Here is a 23,718-nt window from a genome sequence, read left to right on the forward strand (position 1 = left end):
ATGACATAGAGATCATTAACCCAGGATGGCGGTACTTCACAGCCACAAACTGCACTCCCATAATGCCGTCCTTGACAGTGACTTCGCGCCGCCCCGCACCACCCCGCGCCGCTTTATAATTATTGACCACTTTTGGTACTCTGGCATCACGTTTCCGCTTACACGTGGAGATAGACTACACATTGAGGAAAGTTCTCGCAACAGTCTTTGATTTCATAACTGTTACATAAACCTGTTCGATGCACTAACCTATGTGGTAGCGACAATGTTAAATACTGTTTGCTTCCTAAATATTTTCAAAAGAAGTATGTAAGCACGTTGTTATTTTTCACGTTGTTACTGTAATACAATATGTACCATTAACATCTTTATTGGACGTTTCGTTGTTTATAAGACTTCAAATGTATCCTACGAGGAGTTAGCTTGGTAACGTAATAATCAGTCAACCTATAAAATATAACCAAGATACAAGAGAGGTAAACTTGTAGGAATTGTTTGAAAAGATCCTCCTTGTGATATATCATCGGGCTTTAGCACCTAAATATTACCATTATTATTCTGCATTTAAAAGTAAACTTCAACAATACTGCTTTTCATATATGTAATACAAAATTGAGAAAAAATTAGACATTATTTGTAGAAATATGACAAACCCTTGTATAAGTAGTCAAATAGTTTCTATTGCTCCTAGATTATTTAATGGGATAATATAATATATAAATACTTCTTGAAAAAGTGCACAAAATGTCTCTCTTTCATTGATTTATACATCAACAATTTTACAGCTGAGTTTATTGAAATATATTAACAATGTTGTTATTGTTGGCTTTTATGGTGGTTTTTAATAGTTATAAAAAATTAAAAGCCATTATCTTCTCTTATTGTTTGGAATAAACTGGTATGTTGAGCTTACTTGTATGAAAATTTTGCATGCTTGTTTGGGTAAGTAATAGAGTAGAATGATTTAGAAACAAAGGAAATTTTAATTGAGACAAATTTAAATGTATCAGCTGATTTGAAAGTGTAAATCTAAGCATGCAAAACGTTACTGGGACATTTGTAACAAGCATTCAAGAACCTAAATTGGTTTATGTGTTGCTTCAAAAAACCCAAAACTCAGAATAATATTTGCGAGGTGGTTCAGTGTTTTCAGTCGATTATGGTAATAGTAAAATAAAGAATTTGATTTTGATATTGCATGTATAGTCGGTAGTGATACAAGCTATTATTAAAGATGATATGATAAACAATATATCTTGTTATTATTAAGTCTAGAATACTCGTCGTTCGGATATAAATATTTTGAAAATACAAATAAATAGTTCAAATAAGTGATCAGAAGAAATAAATTGTTTGCCAATAAATTTAAATATATTGTATGTTGAGAACGATAATATGTTTTTAGGTATATATAAGTATGTTATAGTTCAATATGTGTCTTTGTTTGTGTATAACTGAATGTGGAGTTGAATGTAATCACTGTTGTCTGTGACAATAAGTGTTGAATAAATTTTTGAAATGTTAGCTGGCATTTTCGCGTATGTAATAGATTAGCGTAAATTATGTCGGGTTATAAATCAGGAATTAAAAAATGCAATATAAATAAAGAAGGTGAGTTAAACGTTATTTGGTTTTATTTTAATTTAAATCAACTTAAAGAGTCCTCGTCGTGGTGTACGTAATTGTAGGCAAGTCGTATACATGTTTCGATGAATTTAGTGAAATCTTCTGTGAAATTATTGATTTTGGATTAAAGATTTGTTTGCTTAGGGAATAGATTATTATAATCTTCTGGTGTGCTGTAGGAGGTTGATGTTTAGGGGAAAACTTACTTAACGAGTTATTTTTGTAGTTACTTTATACATTGATTGCCAGTTCATGTAATGGCATGGAGGGAGTGGGAGTTGGAAGATGAAGAGTAAGCAATTATTAACCAATTATGTAGCCAATTATTTATATTACCCTTTTAGCATAGATTAAAATTCTACACAACTCAGACATGGCTTTCTTGTTGCTGAAGGAACAAAGTGCGTCTAGTTTAAGGACAGTTCGCTAATGCTATACTGTCGAGAAATCAAGCCTTCTCACCCTCGTCATGCAGTCATTAGGAATATAATTGTCGAGGTGTAAACAAGTAAATACAGATAGCCTATGTAGTGAAGGCCAGCGGGCAGTAATGATGTTGCTTACAGTCGTACATACACAGACTCAAGCAATCATTCATAGCTAAGTAGACCGCGATGTCGTTATAGTGTGTGTGTATACAGTATAGTCTATGTCATATTTTATATTATTCCCCCAAATCACCCCTGCAATGCAGTTGAGAGGTCAGTGAAATTCAAGTTAGTTTATACGTTTTATGATGTACTTTAGTATGAGAATATACAGTTCTGAGATTTTACCATACATGTCATTGGCTGAGAGTAAGCGAAGTCCTTGTGTGTTTTTTCCTGAATCCACATAACGAATACCGAACGGTGTAACCAATTTGAGCGAGAGCATTTCATTGTATACAAGGAAACTGCCAATAGGTTTTGGTGTAAGCGAGGCCGAAAGAAGGCCAATATTTAGAGAGAAATGTGTTCCTTACAGTAAAAATTATTATAGTTTAAATATTTTTGTGCAGTATTTTTTTACAATATTCACATTTCAAATACATTATACTCACATTTTTTACTGTTGTTCACACTGTGTTTAAAGTATTTTATTACTTGTTTCCAGTAATTCCATAATCATTAGTGTACAGAGTCGGTCCAAATCTGAGGTTTCTTAACAATAAAATTATTAGTTTATTAAGAATCTAGCATATATATTTTATAAACAGTGTGCTGCAAAGAACAAAGAATGCCAAGTATAGAACACATATACCAACTTCGGCTAATGGAAAATGCATTGAGACTCTCAAATTAATATAAAAACAAATAATAAACAAAACCATCTAAGATGTGTAATTTGTTATCTTAGATAAAATGAATACTTGCTATACTTTTTTTTAATTTTATAAAATGAATGGTTTATATATGGTGTTAAAACAAAAAGCAAATTATTCTACTGCTGATTTTGTAGCTAGTAGCTACCTTCCACGCCGCAGAAGAGAGCGCGTTATAGGAGCCACCAAGATCAGTATGATCCGAACTAAAAGCAACATACGGGTATAATACACAACTAGAACTAGTTCTAGTTCTAATTCTAGTACAGCTGTCAATAGCATTCTGGCAGACAAACTTAAGATAATAATAAAAAGAACATTTTTAACGCTACTGACGGATTTTATGAGTACAACAGTGTATTCAACTGTTAATTGTTTACATAAAACATAAATAATAAGGTTTCAATACTGTTTGATCAATATGTGTTGGCGTGTGTTATAAAAGTTCCATTGTGTAGCACAAAATGTTTTGCAACTATATGCATCCTTAGAATTCTCGGTTTTAATTCATTATTTATCCGTTTACATGCTACAGACTAGTGGGTTATTCAATTTAAAGAGCTTAATTTCCGAAATAAAACACTCTACCTTCAAATTAAATTCTTTGCAATAAATATAATACAAATAGGTTAGAAGTACAAAGTTGTCTTAGCAAAGTTTTATTAGTGGAATACAACGATTTTAGTTTCTTCCAAGTTGTTTAAGTAGAAAACCACAGTTATCATCATTATTATGTTACATTTAACTTTACTTTCATGGGATATGAAAAAATTACTATTTTCTACCTTAGGGCATCTTTTAAATGGCAGCGTTGTTCCTGTTGTGTAACATTCTGATTGTAAAAATTTGGTGTGTCTTAACTTGCCTAAGACTAAAACCTATATGAATATTTTCGTTTTACGTTAATATAAGAATATAACTAACGGCAACTATTAATATTTTGTGCAGTAAAGTACAGAACTAGTACTTGAATAGTCTTTGCTACTCAATGTTTGTTTCGTTCAACAAAATTAATATGTACTATACTGTACGTTGCTGTGGTTAACAATTGCGTCCCTACTTTCTTAGTATGTTTTCCTTATATACATTTCTAATTTATTCAAGGAAAAAATCTTCATTAATTTTATCTGCAATTTTAGCTCATATTTATTTTATAGTAAAATTCGTTCAGTATCAATCCAGTTCCAAGGGCCTTTGAAAAGAGTGTACTAAAATATACAATTTTATACTTAAATCGCATTTCTTGTATCAACTCACATTTTTTCTGTTTATATTCAGCGTAAACGCAGCTGACCAGTTAATAGCATTGAGGACAGTCAACCATCAACTATATAACTATAATAATAATAAAATATATGGCCGGAAGTTAATTTAAAAACAAAACAAACGCTCTACTATGTTTATGTTTGGAAACAATTTAAAGAAAATTGGTAAACGTTATGAGAATAAAGTGTACTTTAGTGTGACTTATTTACCGATATGTTGTCTCACGAAACCATTGTCTTACGGAATACATTACTACTAGTACATTCGGTCAATCAATTATAAACAGTCCGTTATAATAATATATTATTCTTCTACTCGTATGCTAAAATTCTATTATACTATTTATTATATTGCGTCATTAGTGTACAGTCAATCGTATAAACACACCCAGACTTGATTTAATCAAAACTTTATCTCTGATGACAGATTTACTCGCGACGTTTAGCAATTCATTGGATCACTGATAGAGAATCGTAAATCAGTCGTTCCTTCTTGCTCTAGAATAGAATCAAAGCGATTTAAATTTATAGCAGCAAAATCCATTACTTAACATCAACAAATTAGTCTTACTTCCAAGGTATATATTATTGTTGTTGCCATAATATGTTTAAGTAAATGCAATAAAGTAGAGAGCTAGCACCAAGTTTAATTACTTACTATCTCTTTGGTGTTTGCTGCCTCTATATCTTCTCTTTACAGCTTTACTCAAAGCAAAGATATCTAAAGTAGATGTTACTTAGTACATTGACCAGGAATTGGTTTTACACTTATTGAAGAGTTTATTTATTATAAAAAAGACATTTTAAATTAATTTCCAATTTGTATTAATTTATATCTTTCATTATCTATCTAAAAGTGATTCACAATTGAAATATTTTGGGTTTTACAATTTTAACTTTATTTGTTTTGTTAGCTTATATAACGTGATGTACGTATTAGACAACTCTTTTAAGAGACGGCAACTTCTATTTCGTGGACCCCGACACTCCAAACCTTGACCTTTGACCTCGGGTCGCACATCTTACGTCTTGTCCCTCTCGCGGCCTTTCCGTCGCCCTTGGAGTTTCTGGAAATTTCATTCCAACACTCGAACTTGCTGGGGAGATTTAGCACTGCATTGTTTGTTCCAACGAGTGTTGGAACACTTGTTTAAACCGTGCTGTGTATATATACTGTGTTGTGTGTAGTGTTTTTTCTTCTTTTATAACAAATCTTTTATTAAATGAAATTAATGAAGCCTCACCATAACGTATAATTTATTAACTACTAAATAACGCGTAGGAATATTATAAAAATTCAAACAGTAAATTCGAAAAATTAGAATATTTTATTGTTTGGTATTGAATTATGAACGGAAAGAATTTCTTGCATGCAATATTTTCCGCGCTGTGAAGAGATTATTATTATATCAATTAGATCGAAACGAACAAAAGGACAAAATGTTACTGTTTTAATTATGAGAACTGGAATGTACAAGACATACACACACAGAGTAAAATTTAGTTAATGAGTATTATTGGGCTGTAATACGGCTATTATTATTTCTATAAATATTATTATTATATTGTATTACAAATCTGCAATGTTATCTGTGCCAATACAATATTTTACGCTAAGTTCATACACACTAACAATTTATTATTTTAATCTACACTTTCATCTAAAAAGGTAACAATGAGAAGTACCACTTATTGTATTCATAACACAAAACGTAACAAATATTTTTATTGTCTGAGAATATTTAATTTTACATAGTTTCTTTAGAGTAAAGTAAATTCAACCTCAGTACAATTGTTAAATGGTCAGATTTCCAATTTGGGATCTACAAAGGATTGCCAGCCTCGTTGTTATAGAACTTAATTGATGAAGCTGCATCTGTCGCAATTGTTGTTATACAACACAGTAATTGGCTCGGTAGCGATGCTGGAGACGCTTGGGCGAGCGCGAGCTGGGTGCAGAACTGGGGCAGTAGTGTGTTCCATCTCCCAACTGGGCCGCCCACGGCAGTCACACCTCATGTCCGTGAAATCCGGCAGTTTTCAGCTACGTCTTTAACCTTTTTCCTCCAAAATAGACATAGTTCCATTGTCACCTTCAAAGTGGACAGTTTAAATTTAGAAAGTAAGTGATCCTGTAAAGAAAATTGTGGGAAAAGAAAGTTAGGGATGGACAATCTGAGAAAAAACACTAGAAGGAATTTTGCTTGGAGACGTTATCCAGACACTAAACTAAGTCAATAGTTTCTGGTCGGAAAAGCAGTATTATAGTTTACTACCAAGTGGTCCGTCCGTGGTAGTAAACTAAAGCGTGTGCTTTTAAATGGCATACAAGAGACTTATCTGAAGGCTTACTTCACGGTGGCTTAATCTCCTGTTTGGAGAACAGCGTTTTGTAGCCCTAAACTCAGAGATTAAAACAAATTTTGTAAAAGCCAACTAACTAATAATTCGAACTTCTCTGTATTATAAATATTTAATTGAATAGCTCCAACAGTTTCAGTAACAGTTGAATTGTTTTAAACCTTTGAGTAGGAATCTTAAACGAAGTCTGTAATTTTCTTAGTGAAATCTCTTTGATGTAATACGATGGAGTATTATTATATTTTTTGAAAAGGAAGTAGTCATGTATCAGGTAATCATTTTCAGTTCAATTCAATTCAATCAAACCTATATATATATATATATATATATATATATATATATATATATATATATATATATATATATATATAAAACAAACTTTAGTGTACACACGTTCTTTCAATTTCAGCCAGTTTACAAAAATCGAGTGGCTGATAAAAACAAAACTCACTACCTTGTCGTTATTTATGTATGTAATAGAACAGCATAAGTTTCCCTCCTTTGAAAGTGCACATTTACAAGTACAAGAGAGACTTTTTCATACTAAATTAAACTTACAGAATAATATACTGTTCAAGAATTTCATTTTTCAATTTATTGTTCTTACTAATCTCAGAGTACAATAAAATACAAAACAACAAAACACAGCAAAATAAACGTGAGACTCTAAAGTATCTAGTTTTATTTAGTTTAAGAATCATAAGTTTATCGAAATTGTATTCACACAATTTCAGGGTTTACGCTTGTAGGAGGACTTCTGTTTCGAATTAATCAAATTACATAATCTAATGTGAATTTTTTCTACATAATGTCATGTGATAAATGTTCAGTGTCGTTTGGTTTAATATGTGACAGAAAAATCAGTGAATATGCTTATATATTGAAATTCTAAAAGAAATGTTCATCTGCTGTTGTGTAGAATAGTATAAGTTTCAACAAAGAAATACAATTTAAAAAGGAGGAATAGAGATTGATCTTATATACTGTATGGTTTTTTAGATGGTTGCCTAAATTATAAACTTATCTAATGTAGGATTTCAACATTCCTAAATCATTTCTTAGTTACAAAGTTACGTTGCGTTTTGTTACTCGTTCAGCTGTCAAAATTATTGACTTTACAGTAAACATAGTTTATTTAACCTCTGAGGGAGTATGGCCCATTTGATTATATTAAAACTTTAACATGTACCTAAAAGAATGTATTTTTGTCCACATCTAAAATAAACATCAAGATAGGCCTAACATATGTTAAGTTGGCAATACTGTTTGTTATTATTAGTGGCCTATTTTTAAGTCAGCTGTTCAACTGATTTTGTAAATCTTCTTGTAGGCCCTTAGACGTATGATTCTTCAATTTTGAATATGTGTTAGATGCATTAGTATGTGAGTACAAGCCTGGGAGATTTTTCTGATGCTTTATAATTTGTTTTGTTGAGCTATTTGAACACTTTACATAATAATTAATTATACAAAGAATTACATTTTATTTATAATCAGTGACCATACGGGATCAAAACCAAAATATGGTCTCGGTATTAACGTACCCATTTTTACTGGTACCCAGAGTTTGGGGTATTAGCACATTTAGTATATACAACGATAAACTCGCAAAATAAACGAACTTGTAAACAAACTTAGTACAGTCACATTTTATTTTTTAATTTGGCATAACACACGTGTGTGATGACGGTACTTTGGATGAGTTGGTAAAACGTTTCGTTCTGTTTGCTCCTTCGACGCCATATTATATATAGTATATTACTAAGACACTCTGGATATATTGGACAACTGCCATAGCCTTAGGTAGTGCATAATGTGTTTAGCGTAGTCGCCCACAATCAACAGCAATCAATCCCCACCCACTCTGAGTGACGTGATCCGTTGCAACATTTATTTTTGGTGATTGATGTATTTAGTAGTTACGAGCTACTGCCAGTTTTCCTTTGTGTATTATTGTATGTATATTAGTATTTGTGAGAGCAGTTAGTTCATACAAGAATAGTGATTAAAACTATTACCTTAGAGATGGAGGGGTATTTATATACCAAGCATGTATAAACCAATCAGCAATGAACCCTCCTGGAGTGTGTGTTTTTATAAAATGTATTTGTTTTTAAATCTAGAATTAAAAAAGGTGTGGTTTTTTATTGTTTGCATTTTAAATATCTTACTGGGCGTTATCCCAACAACAAACATCAGAAGAATAAGATAAACAGCCATTGTTTGTAGCAGAGTGGAGGAAAAGATTATAAAATTAAGTCATAACAGTAGTTTATACTTAATATAACCACATTAAATGAGATTTTTCAACGAATATAATACCCGTCCTGATTCAAATTAAATATTCCCCGACCAAAAACAACTTTAAGTACTGATTAAATTCTAATACCTTACTAAAGTTCTGTACGTATTTTGGTATGTTACGATATATTTGAGGTAATTTTCCTTATCTATGAAGGAGAGAAGTTTTCAAATTGAGATTCCTCTCTAAAAATTTCAGTGGTATCACAAAAATGCTAAAAGTTGTTTCTGCGTTTTCAAATAAGTTACGTCTCTGGTGGAATTTCGTACTTAGTCTTAACATGAATGCAAAGGCAAATATTTGTCCAGTTACAATCAGTGACGTCTAAAATGTTTGGTATGTCAATTAAAAATTTGATTACATATTATGACTGCGGGTTACGTTAGTGTGGAAAATTCCAGTGACGATGCTAAATGAGTTGATTTTATGCAAACGCCTTCAGTGTTTTCTGTACTCAACTCTAATACACGTATGTATAACTTTCTGCCTTTTACGGATTTGAAGGCCGTAAGGGAAATTCGACCTACTGCATCTGTATTATCCTGAACATTTATTTTAAATTACAATAGACCTTTTATCCATATCAGGATAGTGAGGTATACATTTTGTGTCGTAAGGCTAGTTTCGTGCAGTGAATCGCAGAGAGCGCTACCACGCGATATACTTCGTTTTTTAACCCATTATTATGGTTTTTTTAGAACTCTGTTATAAAACATGATTTTATTGCAATCCGTTTGGAGGAATATAAGTATTTTTTTATATTCATCATATAAAGACAGATCACAACATTGAGTGTACAAAACACAGGAAATTATATCAGGATACATACAGGATGATGCGATAAGTTTAAAATGTCCTCCTATGTAGCAGGAATTATTTACAGTACAATAAAAGCTTTTTACTACTACATTTGCAGTTGTTTAAAATGTACTATGTACTCATAAAATGTACTGATGTATTAGTTGTTCTGATTTGTATAAACATTTTATTCAAGATCTAAACCTCTTGAGGTGCAACCATGGTCGAACATGTGACTAATAATGTACTTTGGCGCAGCTTAAACTTTTGTATTTCTGTGTTCGTTTTTCATTCAGAGATTGTATGGTAGAAACTAAAGTTTATCTTACGACTTCCTCTTGCAATAGAATACTTTAAAGTACAAGTACTAAATTGGTTGACAGTCATAGAAATTTGAAAGGAATAGATCAACAGGTGCTGTGTAGGATCCATTGAAGTTAATATTCTTTCTGCAAAATTTTGTTCAAATATGAGTAAAAGAAATACTAGGTTACTTTCTTTCGTCCTTTTTCTTCCGTTCTTTCAATTATAATTTTTTCCGTTTTGAAAATTACTGCGTTACTTCTTGTCAAGATAATATTTATTATTATTGCATCTATTACTGAATCCATAAAAAAAGTATTAGTAAACCAAATTTTGCAAAAAGTTTAGAATTTAAAAATTGATAATGTATTATACAAGTTTAAAAATATTCTCCAATCGAAAGTCCAGTATATAACTCAACAAATCGTAATTAAATGCTTAAATGTAATCATATCATAAATGTTTAAAATTAAGTTTAATATTGAATAGATAAAAATAATAGTGTAATAGTTGTTTCAAAAACGTTGTAAATTATACTTCATTATCATATATATGTTTTCGGTTTTTAATTTAAAACGACCAACTAAGGTTTTTATCCGTGGAGGATCTTTATGCTTTAATGCTATGGCTATAATTTGATTGAAATGACTGAAATTTGAGTAGTAGAGTAGAACCGTACACGTAGAATCTATGGATTATAATATCAACTACATGACTTTATCTGGATACTGTAATAGGTGTTTTTATTTTATCATAATTTATTCTTCAATAAACATGACATGTTTACTGTCTTTTTACAGTAAAAAATACTTCAAGCTTAATTATATTTATGAAAAATATGGAAAATTACGCAGAACCTGAACGTCGCTGCGTGATCTCCACACTAATAACTTTGACGCGGTGGTCACGTAAAATCCAACGTTTTTGTTCTCTTGTAATACGTGCTTCAATTTCCCTGACGTAGTGGCTTTGTTAATTAAAAGTGAGTTAATTACAATGCACAATACTGGTGTAGTCTCGTTCTGGTATGCGGCCACTTATTATACAATGATAAACAACTTCTCTAGCGCAGTCAACATTAATGCTATTCTCCGTTCTACTAAGGTTCTTTCATCGCTTCAAGGACAACCCAGTATGCATGAATTTATTATTTAAATCGTGTTTTCTTCTGAGAACGTAGCTGTTCAAACTGTACTTTTTCTGAAATCTATAAATCAAACAGATCTCTTTAAACTATATATATATATAAATGTATATACAATTCTTAATTATAGCTATATCTCACGAGAAGGGAACAAATAAAATAAGATAATGTATATCGCCCTCAGTGCCAACTTTTCATCCGTTTCATATATTTTTCCAAGAACGGAAAAACTTAGTCCAAATATCAAATTTCCTGTTTGTTTTGACAATATTTCAAAATTTTGAACATCACAAAGCAAGCACAATGCCACATGTATGGCTTATTATTTATTATATTATTGTCTGCAAACGCTTTTATTATATTAAAGTGTTTACGTTTTGATTATTTAAACAAATTAATGGAAAAAGAGTCAAATTTAAAAAAAAAAAAAAAAATTTGAAAGAAACGTTCAACGCGTCGGAGTACGAATTAAGTATATCTTTATAATGAGACAGCCCCCTTTAAAAGAAAGGCATAAATGTGTTTGAGTGTCAACATTGTTCGTATAATACACATGTTGAACACTTTTGTAGTTTTTATTTTTACTACGTACATTTCAAATTCGAAGAATCCATCTTCAGGTACTGTAGGTTTAGGTAAATAAGTGAAATAAACAAATAATTGGTCACCAAAATCAAAATATGCTGGTCGTCTAAATAACTCCGGCAATACATGCACACACGTCGAAAACAACCTTGACATTTGAGACACATGCAAAAACTTTGAGACGTATTGTCAACTTTAGGAAAGTTTGAAATTTTAAAAAGTGCCAAAATTATTCCTAATGTTAAGATTAATCCTTAATCTTAGTTAATCCTAATAATTAATACTTAATTGTCAAGATGACAAAGAGTTTTTAACATAAACATTATTATGTGATGTGACTTTTTAACGATATAAATAGATTTACATAAATAAAAATACAAACTTTAGCAACCAAGGTAGTCAAACATATGTCACTATGGTTCAATTACTAGTTAACTTCATTTATTTGCCTTAACCAACAGTAAATGAAGACGGATTCTTTGAATCCGAAATGTACGTAGTTGAAATAAACTAAATAAACTACAAAAGTGTTAAAAGGTGTATTCTTCTTACTTATATTGAACACTTCTCAAGGCTACTACTAATAGTCTATGGTTCTTATGTAGCTAAAGCCAAAATTTCAGAATGCTCAGATAGCTCTTAAAACATTTCACGAGTAAAAACATTTTAAAATGTGACTGTGAGTTGATCAAAATTGAAAAAAGTATAGGATGTATCATAATAAATCATCTAGTTGTCCAACATAGTTGAACAATGAAGGCTTAATTTTTAAGTTATAAATTTGTATATGTATGGTTATTGAAAAGTAGCGCCGCATTTAAACGTTCCTGTGTAGTTAGTGATCTTTGAGATACCAATAGTTCCACGGTTAATTATAAAAGCTCATTGAATAGGGATCAATGTTTCGCTCTAGTTTAGGTTATGTAAGTCATTCATTGTATGTATTAGAACTTGCGTTCTGTATGTTTCCACAGTTTCCGTAGTATTCGAAGGCTTATTGTAAAAAAAGTGTCTGCTTGACGCAATGTTTTGGTTTACGCATGAGAATAAATCAACCAATTCGGACTTGTATAAGTAATAATATCTGTTCTGGGAATGGAGAGCACGGATGACTAGTACCTGTTGTTTGTTATATAACCTTATTGTTTCTAATTGGGCCTGGTTGGCAGTCGAAACAGCATTTTTGTGGTTCCCATAGCTACATCATTCATCAGTCACTCAACCTCCTCTGTCTGATTTTAGGCAATTGTCATTAATAAGTCGTGTGAGTTTTCCATCAGCTTTGCTCTTTTCTCTTGATGTAATAATAACAGCGTCAAACACATATTATGTGACATAAAACTACAGTGACTAAGGAATAATGGGGATTACAAATCCCTCATGTGGTCTTATATAGTTACACCAAAATATAATCAAATGAACAAAAGTACTAGAAAAAGTCATTATACACTAAAGTAAACGAACAATTCCTAACAATGACAGTTTACACTTGATGTAACTCACAATTACGGTTTAAAAAACCTATTGCTATGTTATAAAATAAACTAAGAATAAATACCCCTTTTGAAAATTCCGTTACGGTACGGCAGAACCATAACTAAAGATAAGGAACACAAGTGCAATGTAATTGCAGATGTCATTTCCTACCTAAAAATCTTTTCCTGACTAAGATTGAGGTCTAACTACTAGTCATAAAATAATATCAATAAAAGGAACTTGTTTTAATTGTACAAGTTACTTCAGGTATGATAACACATAACTATCTAGCCAAAACATTATTACAGCATTCTCAAATTAATTTTCATATGAGAGAGAGGGTGGGGGTGAAAGGGAGAGAGGTAGTGAGAGACCACTTTCAAACTGCTCGCTATAGTTCACCGATGTAAATCAATGTTAATTGATTACTTTGAGCGAGATATATCCTTTTCCTCAATTATCAATTATTGTATATGCGTGTTCCACGATTATGGCCAAATACGTGGACTAATGTTTAGTATGTATGTTCCTTATCACTACGTCATGCTATTAATACAGATAGGACGTATCTTTTTCTATCTTACAATGTGAATCTAACGAATGACTTAAGCAAGTAGACAGACCATCGCCACTTATTACAAGGATGTTGCTCGTTGAAGAGTCTATGGAATTAGATGTACACAATGTTCCTTTCCCTCTGCCACGTTATTCCTTATAAATTTACAGTAGCGTATTTTTGATGCTTACTGTGTATCTATGTACTCCTCTGTCACAATTATTTGTCTGTATGAATTCACCTCTCCGCCTGACCGCAGAATATATTATGAATAAATTGAGCCATAGACTTGCATGAACTTAAATCTGCAATCTCAAATAAAGATGTATTATATAGATTATACACAGGCAAGATCGAGTATGATGGTGATGCATATCCATTCTAAGATTTGGCTGAGCGTTATTTTGCAAAATCCTAATATATGAGTTATTTGACTTACAATTTTGTCAAATGTGCATGTCCCTCCGTGGGATATCCCTGATCGGCCAGAATGCCGCCAAGGATACGCCCTTGGCCTTTAAAAGAGTGGTGGGGGAGGGGGAGTTCAGAGAACTTCTTTTACTTTTTGTGGTAGTCATAGCAGCTTTAAGAAAAATAGCTTTAACCATAATTCATCTGGACGCCGCGCCGTCAAGGACACGCTCATGGCCTTGAAACTTAGCGAAGCCTATTACGCCACACGTAGTTGGCGTACTCCTGCCTAGTAACAATAACGATAGAAAGAACGCTGGTTCGTACAATACTCACCAGAAACCATTACTGCTATCCACCCAGTTCTCACGCACACTACACGCGGGAGTGGTTGGACAGACTACCTGACCAAAGCTCTTATGGAGGCTTTTAAACGTATTCTATCCAGAAACATTTTCATGTGGATACCTCGAAAAACTCTACTGGTGATCAGTAAAGTTGTACTTTATTAAGGACTCGAAACAGTCAGATCGTATTAGGTTCAGAGACATTAAACTAATCTCAAAATTTCAGGCTATTCGTGGCCTAGCCAACTTCGCTGAAACCACATGTGCTACCCGAGTGTGGTTAACTTGGTGTATTCTAGTGGGTACAGTAGTAATCGCAAGATAATGAAGTCAAGCAACGTCGAGCGTGGCTGCTTCTTGAGTGAGTGATCTGACCTTACAAGCAGTCCGCCCGCCCAGTCTTTGGTGGTGGTTCGGAAGTCATATTTAAACCGTTGGACCCCAGTTTGAGTGTTAGTGGTTGCATCTTAGCCCTTATTCCGCCTATTAAAGTAAGACATCCATTATTACTAAGTTTAATACCACACAAACTGACACCTGTTCACCGTACATTGTTATGGCGTTCTCCAGTCCATAATCTTGTACCATAAAGCTTAAAGGCGACCACTATGTATGCAAACTATCCTTGGATGTCTACAGAGTATGTTTGAAATGTTAAAGAGCCTTTCTTTTTATGTTACGTTGAACGGAAAAGTGAATATTCTTATCTATCCTGAATATTCTTCGTCCTGACTCGGTACACATTTTCACTCCAAGCTGACTCCATTCCCCAGAAATAGAAAGTTGTACAAGAAAGGCCACATTACACGTATTTTATAAAAGACAGATACTACACTATGACCAAATTCCCCACCCCATCTGGTTCATATTGTCTAGATACTGTAACACAACTTTAACCAGGATCTTACACGAAGGACAGGACTTGTCAAAGAAACGCTGCAGCAAATTATTATTGGTGCTTCAAAGCCTTGGGCCCTTCTTTCAAATTGGTTCTTGCTGCTAAGATATCTCCCCCTTGACAGTGGTTAAGGTTCCTCTTTTATTTATTCTGATTGGCTTCACTTAAAATAATTATTTATTTAATTACTAGAAATACTAAAACATACTTCCTAAGGCACTAAGCCAAGAGCATATAAAACAGAAAAGTCGTGCTGAAGAATCGAATATCAGCTAGCTGTATACAAGCCACCCACCAGATATGAGAGCTTTGACTATCGTGCAGAACTTCACTCAGATGACGTCTGCAGCGATTATTTCTTGGGATGTCTACAGCTGTTCCCACGGCTTGAGTGAGTGCCTCAACAAGAGCTGGATTACAAATCGCATATAAGGACATTCCTGAGTCATAGAGAGAACGACTAGGAAACATCTCAATTTCATTTGGAAACCCAACACCTTCCTGTGTAGTGATCGCCACATTCCTTAACTGTCGATGTGGTCATGAGCTGCATGAGAGACATTTACGTGATCATGTAAGGGGAAATTGAGGAAAGCATCAGTTGTTGGAGAGACCTGATTCTTTTGTGATAACATCTCCAAATCGTCATGTTTTCATCTATTGCACGACTTACTTCATTTATTTCAAGACAACTGATTTCAGCTCTTTTGGTAATCAAAAAATAGAAAACAAACTAACATGTTGATAATGAATCATAAAATGAAGTTTTTACTCTACGAAGTTAAATTTTCAGTTAAAACAAGTTGAGTAGTGTTATCTCGTAATTTGGTTTAGATCTACAACTGATATAGGGATATTGGGGACAGACGGTCTGACAGGCAAGCGCTCCAGCTCGACCTTCTGTGCCACCTACGTCCGTCCACCTCACTTCATTCATCAACTAGAAGGGCCTATCTGCATAATCATATGCCATTTATTATCCATTTATTATTACTTTTCTCTTCTGTTTTGTTCTTTTGCCTGTTCTTTTATGTACTATCCAAATTCATTAAAATATTTTTGGATTTTTAAATTAAAGTTGAGGTTAACATTTACCCTTTCTAAATATAGAAACGAATAACTAATTCAGTGTAGGGGATATAGAAATTTACATATTTTTATACGATTTTTAGGTATAAAACTTTCAAATCAGTATCAACGCTGAAATAGTTTGTTAGTGCCACAGAATATCTCCCATTATATCCGAATGCAAGAAAGTAGGAGTGATGATTTAAATCCATTAAAAATAAATTTGGTGATGAACTTGAGGTTACTACTGTTAATGATTGTTGCTGCTTTCCCAGCGGCTCGGAGAACGCGGCTAAACTCTTGAGCAAGAAGCCCGAGACCGACTTTCAATGTAGATCAAGTTAATGTAAATTAAAGTGGGGAAACGAGTTCACGGCTATGACACGGTGGCAGTGGGTGTGAGACAGACTCTGTAGAGGGGACTAACGATAGAGTAACGAACGATAACGAGCCTCGTGATCACGACAATGGCGCTTCTCGCCACCCAACAGACCGCACCGCGACGACTCACGCCGCAATCTCGCGAGTGCGAGAAAGTGTTGGGGACTCAACCTGGGAGGCTGCAACATTGTTTTTGTTACCTGCTTGTTGAAGTTCAGCAAGACAGTGCTCAATTCAATATTCATTAAAACCCCCTTCAACGATGACGGTGTGTTTCTGAAAAAAAAACAAATATAAAATCGTAAAATTGGTTTGAAACAATAACATGAACAAAGAAAAATGTAGAATCTTGGAGCATTGAAAAAACGGTTTATTGTAGTATCACTAGATAAAGGAATACAACATTTTCCAATATATAATTTTTTTTAAACATACAAACAAATCTATCACTTATAAAACAAACAACAAATTATCACAAATATTAGGAAATCTCAAGGACAAAACCACATTCGAAAACAAATCAGGAATTTATTAAATTAAATGCAACGACTGTGATAAATTGTACATTGGCCAAACTAAAAGGAACATTAAGACACGATTCAAAGAACACTTTGCACATATAAAATACGGAAGAAATGAAAATTCTGCTGTGGCGAATCACTGTATTGAATCTGGACACACAATCTCTAATAAAAATTTACGATTATTAAAAGAAGTTACAAACACAATACACTTAAATGCTTGGGAAACATTTTACATTAACATAAATAAAGAAAAACTTATCAATAATGAAGACGGACCAATTCAAAATTCAGTTTTACTCTCATCTCAATCTATACAAAAATTTAAATTTAATTCTGATAAAATATTTTATACTGGCTAACCGTACATCCAAATTGTTTACCATATGTTATTACAAAATTAATTATTATTACAAAAATGTAAACATTTGATAATTTGTGAAGTGCCTGATGATGGAATCTTTGATTCAGAAAGGCCTTGCACAAAATAAAAAATTATATATTGGAAAATGTTGTATTCCTTTATCTAGTGATACTACAATAAAGAAAAATGTAATAATTTACAGACCAAATTTGGTATTAGCCCATTTGTAGTACATCATTAAATAAAGTAAATGTTGGATGTGACTACATTTTAAAGGAACACACACTCAAACATATCTTCTTTGTATCGAATTTATTATTGACGTTAGGCGATTTGACAGGATATGATTTTTCAGACATTTCCGTTGTGGAGACGCCTGAAGAAAGTAGTGGATTCCAAAACGTGAAACGTAGTGTTAAATAGTTGTAACATTTACTACGGCAAGTGTTACAAACGTATTTTCTGTTATTTAAGTTAATAACAATATTGTTACCGTTCTGATGGTAAATATGGCAAATATTTAATTGGCAATCAGCATTAATAAAGATTAAGTTTGGTGTATAAAAATCTTAGGATTTTAAAAATATAGTTGATAAATTTAGTAAAATGCCTGTAAATTTAAAGGAACAGCGTTGCTATTTACTCCCATTCCCTAAAGTAATCTGAAGTTTCAATTTGTGTTTTAAATATGTATTAATGCATAGAGTTTTGAATTGTTATATCCAATATAAAAAAACGTGTTTCAAAGAATGTGCTAAGCCTATTACAGTGACGTTTGAGTCTATTTATATGGCAAAAACATTAATGCCGATACTTTCATACTTACTGTGATAAGTAATCCTCCCGACGATTTAGATATTGTATTATTAGTATTTAAAACAAATACTGATTACAGCATGGTTTGATTCGGACATTGTTAATAAATAGGATAGATAATTTATAGGTCTTGATTTGACATTCACAAGTACGGGATACATTAGTATCATCATACTATGAACCAAATATTATCGTATATATTTTATTTAATACGGTATTTATGATATCATGTATAGCTTACATTATTATTCAGTTAAGTTTTAACATTATGCAAAGAATATATAGAGCACATTTCTGAATTAAGTAAATATCTTAAGGGATTTCAGAAACTTCGTTTATAAAACAGATTTATTGTTTTTACTAGATGGTTTAGCGAATAATTTTTTTTTTTAAGTTTAAAACTTAATTATTCTTGAAATGTTAAATGATTACAAATAAATACTATAACATTATCAGTCTAAATCATAACAGAGCTAAAATTCAGTGAATTCCGTTTAGGGGCATTTGATCGGCTTGGATTACATTTCTTAGTTCCTACATTAAATTTGTTTAAATTCAGCTCTTTTGATAGTCGAAAAGAAGCATGAGTAAGTTCGACGTAAGTAACGATTCAGTAACTGAGAGTTTTCACATTATGCAGATAACTGAGCAAGACTCAGTTAACACAATTCTTGATTAACGACATCACGTAATTTGGTTTAGTAAGTTGGTGAACTGTAAGGCGAATTTACAATGCTAAATGATATTGTTACATACATCTACGAGTATAAGTGTAAATTTAAAGATACATACACTACATGTGCTTCACTTGACGGATGACACTGTGTTGATTGTATTCCTATTGTTGAATCTAAATTTAACTTTTGTAAAAAAACATTAAAAAAAGAAGCTTTTAGAGAAAAATTATTTTTCTAAGCAATCCTTGCCTTTTCGATAGAACCTGGTCATCGTAAAATCAATTTTGATTTGCCGTGGCATTGACTTTTTTATTATAGTAGTAGATAAAAAAAATTAAACCTTGAAAGTTTTAATCTGATACCATTTTGATTGGAGACCTACAGAAAATACATATTTTACACGATTATGTACCTCAGTACGATAAAAATGTTTGCCAAATTTCGTGAATTTACATTAATCTATCATGAAATAGTGCTTTTTCAAAAACACACACATATAGACGGACAACTTTTTAACCGAGCTAGGTAGGACACACGTTATCATGTATTATTAATTTTGTTAGTTTTTACCTGCATAACAACGTGGTAAAGTTTGATGAATTTAAAGAGCCAACCTGTGTACTTTGTTATCCATTCACAGTTAGTTGACATAGTTAATATTTTAGAGAAAATATTATTAAATAAATTGTATGTTATATATAAAACTCGGTATGTTGGTATGACATGCTGTTTTATAAAATTTCTACAAAAATGTTGTACCAATACTTTCAATAAAAATTTTATATTAATTGCAAACGTGAATGCAAGCTATGAATTGTCAAAAGACCAATTACACCGTCGAGTGTTCAACGCATTATTGAATTATAGAGTGTACATCCACACGCAAATATCCAGAACTGTTGACATTGTACAAGACTTACAAGCGTATTTGTTTTATTATCTATTGTTTATTGAGCCCACAACGGCGATAATCAGTCGGACATAGAAAGCTACAGTACAATGATGTAACACGTTGGGCTAGACGGACCGGTTCCCAAACATCGACATCGACACGAGGCGCCTCTACATCCTTCCGCATTCAGATACATTCGACCGGTTAGTTAGGGGGCTTGTCAAGTGTCCTAGGGCTTAGGCTAGGAGCGTTTCTGGAAGCATGTAATATACTAAATATCCACAAAGAGATTACTCCGAGCTACAGTATGTATGTATATCACTGTCTTAAGTTTGTCTAAGACAGATGAAGGACGGCGTAAGTACAATATTTAGAGGCGTTTTATTAACACTTAGTAAGTAAATCCTTGGGACATAGTGGTTTGCATATCATGCAAAGCATTATTGTAATCACCAATTGTCAGTATAATCAGTTTCAAAATCCACAGATAAGTAAAATATTACCTTCACAACACTATTCATGACCCACAATGGGTTGAGAATTTACCAACTTTCCATGGTTGGCCCACTAGGCCCGAAAGTACTAAGGTCCGTAAACTAAAAATTCTTGTATGAACTTTGAAAATGTTATTAGAGGATAACAAGAGAACGAATTCGCCTCCTTCCAAAGAAAGTCACTCATAAAGTCAAAGATGTTATAAGTTTAATAATTTATCATCGTATTTATATCAAAAACGTTTTTTTCAGTTGCTTCAAATTCAATAAAATTATATTTTATAAGAATTAAATATGTGTTATTTTGGTCAAAGCTCACCAAAAACTGTTGGGGAGTGGCGAAAAACTTTTTCGGGTTTAGTTAAGGCTCAAACAAAGTGATATCCATTATTTTCCATCATCAATTTGCTGGTAATTGAATAAAATTATTATCACTGATGTAATCGAGGACACATTCTGGGCACTATCTCGAACACAAATGGAGCCTCAAGTAGAATCTTAGGTGTCGACAGAATAGACTTCGGAGGATAGGACAAGATCATGTAAGGTAGATGAGCCTTGACACTCCTCACTGTCCATATTGATTGGAATAGTGAGGATAATATTAAGGTCTTCCTATCTATTGCTTTAATTTTAAATTGCCACAATATTTCCGTTAGTGTTGCCGGTATATGTGAATATGTCATCTGGTCTGTAGAAGGACAGCTGTAATAAATGACCGCCCACGGTCCGCCACACTTTCGCTTGCCGATACGGTTAAATCGGTCTGACACTCCGACAATGTAATTAATATTTGTGTGTTTTATTCAAATTACTATAAGCAGGCTCATAATTCAAGTCTGTCCGAATAACTTAAGCCCGCAAACTGTTTTATATTTCCAAATTGGTTTATAGTCCCCAATATGTTATACAAACTGTGAATATATAAGATGTGCTTTGAATGTGTTAACTCCGCATTTGTAACTCTTAAAAAGCCACGTAACTTATAACTGTTAAAGCTATTCTTTTGAAACTTTGTGTCGTCAGTATAAAGTAACATATCATTTTGCAGATTTGTAGATGTGTACTGAGATCACACCACTACTGCACGTTCCACAGATTATTTGTGTCTTCATAACTTGACTCCATTAATATATGAACACAAACACGAGTTTTCTGTGGTCTATAAATAATTAGGAATACAAATTATCTCTATAATATTGTATAACAACAATGAAGGTAAATTCCTAATCATGGTTTAATTTTTCGTTTACTTTAATAAATTGCAAACGTTTACTTCAACAACCTTCAATTACTGAAGGAATCTTTGTCCTAAATTCGACAAATAATTCAAGCCTCCGAATAAGTAAAATGTATACAGCCAATAAATCAAAGTTCATTTGGTACCCGATACTCCATACTCTGCATAAATGAGTAAAACGTATTTTTATTAAACCCTATACAATTTAGACATGATTTTCCAAATTTACTATTCAAGATTTCAACAATTTTCAAAAAAAGTCAGTTTCTTTTTCCTGACCTCGATACCACGTCTAGGTAGGTAACAAAATAGTTTTAGCATTAAACCATAAATTGTTGGCTATCAAATAAATTAAATAAATCATAAGTACATGTTGAACTGGTTATAGTAGTGTACTTTAAATCCCATTCAAGCAAAGAAAGTGATATACGCGACTACAAATACTGGTACAGGTACTGGTACAGGTACAGATACATGTACTGGAACTGCTAATGGTACAGGTATTGGTACTGGTACTGGTACTGGACAAGCGAGCACATCGAAACACCAGTTGATAATAGCACAAGGTATGAATAAAGGCGGGGATCCCTGACATGTCGGGCCAACCCACCGAACACATAATCAAAGAAGCTTTGTTAGATAACAGGTGGAGTATTAAAAAATTATTTCGACACTTTTACATGTCTGTTCGGCATAAATAATTTATTTGTGGACCCTACAACAATCCAGGGCCAAGGTCCAGGGCCACATTTTTAAACGCTAACCTAACGTCTGATGTAAGGTGACAAACGATAACCGCTTCTTATTAAGTTTCATATCAATCATAAGAAAAACCTACACAACTATTTCGTATATATAATCTTTATTTTTCTTTTAAGTATGGAGTAAAGATCAAAATTCTGTTCTCCCAGTCAGGTATTTTAGCTTATTTACTTGAAACGATATTTTATAGTAGCACTGACTTAAAATCTGCCTTACATTAGTTTATAAAATCTATTGAAGATATACCACAAAAAAGGAATTTCTCTGAAATGAAAAAAATTAAGAATGTTTATTTCGTTATCTTTTCCAATATTACGTGTTATTTTGAAGGCCAATTATTAAACAAATCTCATTAATGTCAGATCTTTCTGGGCAAGGAACTTAAAAGCACTTTTGTTCAATCTATCCATTTCTCACATTGAAAGTTCTTAAAGAAAACTTTGTAAATACAAATTATAAAAGTTTAAGAACACACTTAATTGGCAGTAAAAACTCGCTTCCAGGTGTATTGCATGTAAATAAATTACAATTTCAGTTTCCTGACAGCTCCCCTTCGATATTTCTTGAAAATCGTATGTAGTGGAAAAGTCTAACAACATCTAAAGTACTTTACAGATATTAGTTTGGTATTATAGCTGAAGACGAGTAGGGTTAGGAAGTGTATCGTAACTCCAAAGAATACAGTTTGTTTACACTCTGCGTGCAGAGAGGATCACTGGACTGAGACACTTCCGGGGCTCAATGTATAGCGTGCCAAGAGTACCAGCCTTAATGTTGGTACGCTCTTACAAAGCTCTTAAGAGCATTAACAAAATAACAACTCATCTCTGTGATTTTCCTAAAAATTGGATAGTTGTTAAATGTTTGTGAAAGTGATTCTAATTATATACGTGTAAATAAACATCCCATATAATATTGTTTATTACTTCAAACTAATCTATTATCCTCTAGATAGTGGTATCACTATAAATGGAAACATCATATGACGTTATTACAACTTAAGTTTCACCCAATAATAGACGAAACTAGGAGGCAACTCAAAATTTTCATTTGTAAACCCATTATTTAGTGGCTCCATTGCAAAAAGGTTTAATATTTGGAAATTTGTAAGAGTTAGTGGTCAATATC

The 23,718-nt window shown here is 32.6% G+C and overlaps 1 protein-coding gene across 1 annotated transcript in view; it reads left to right on the forward strand.

Moving 5' to 3' along the window:
* The first annotated feature begins 2,181 nt into the window (after positions 1 to 2,181).
* LOC124360023 (elongation of very long chain fatty acids protein) overlaps positions 2,182 to 23,718 on the forward strand; it is a 90,808-nt gene continuing 69,271 nt past the window's right edge. Inside the window, exon 1 of the mRNA XM_046813256.1 lies at positions 2,182 to 2,327. Within this exon, the coding sequence (XP_046669212.1) occupies positions 2,276 to 2,327 (52 nt within the window). The 5' untranslated portion in view covers positions 2,182 to 2,275. The remainder of the gene's footprint in view (positions 2,328 to 23,718) is intronic.

This window comes from Homalodisca vitripennis, chromosome 1 (genome assembly GCF_021130785.1).
Source record: "Homalodisca vitripennis isolate AUS2020 chromosome 1, UT_GWSS_2.1, whole genome shotgun sequence".
NCBI classification, from domain to species: Eukaryota; Metazoa; Arthropoda; class Insecta; order Hemiptera; family Cicadellidae; genus Homalodisca; species Homalodisca vitripennis.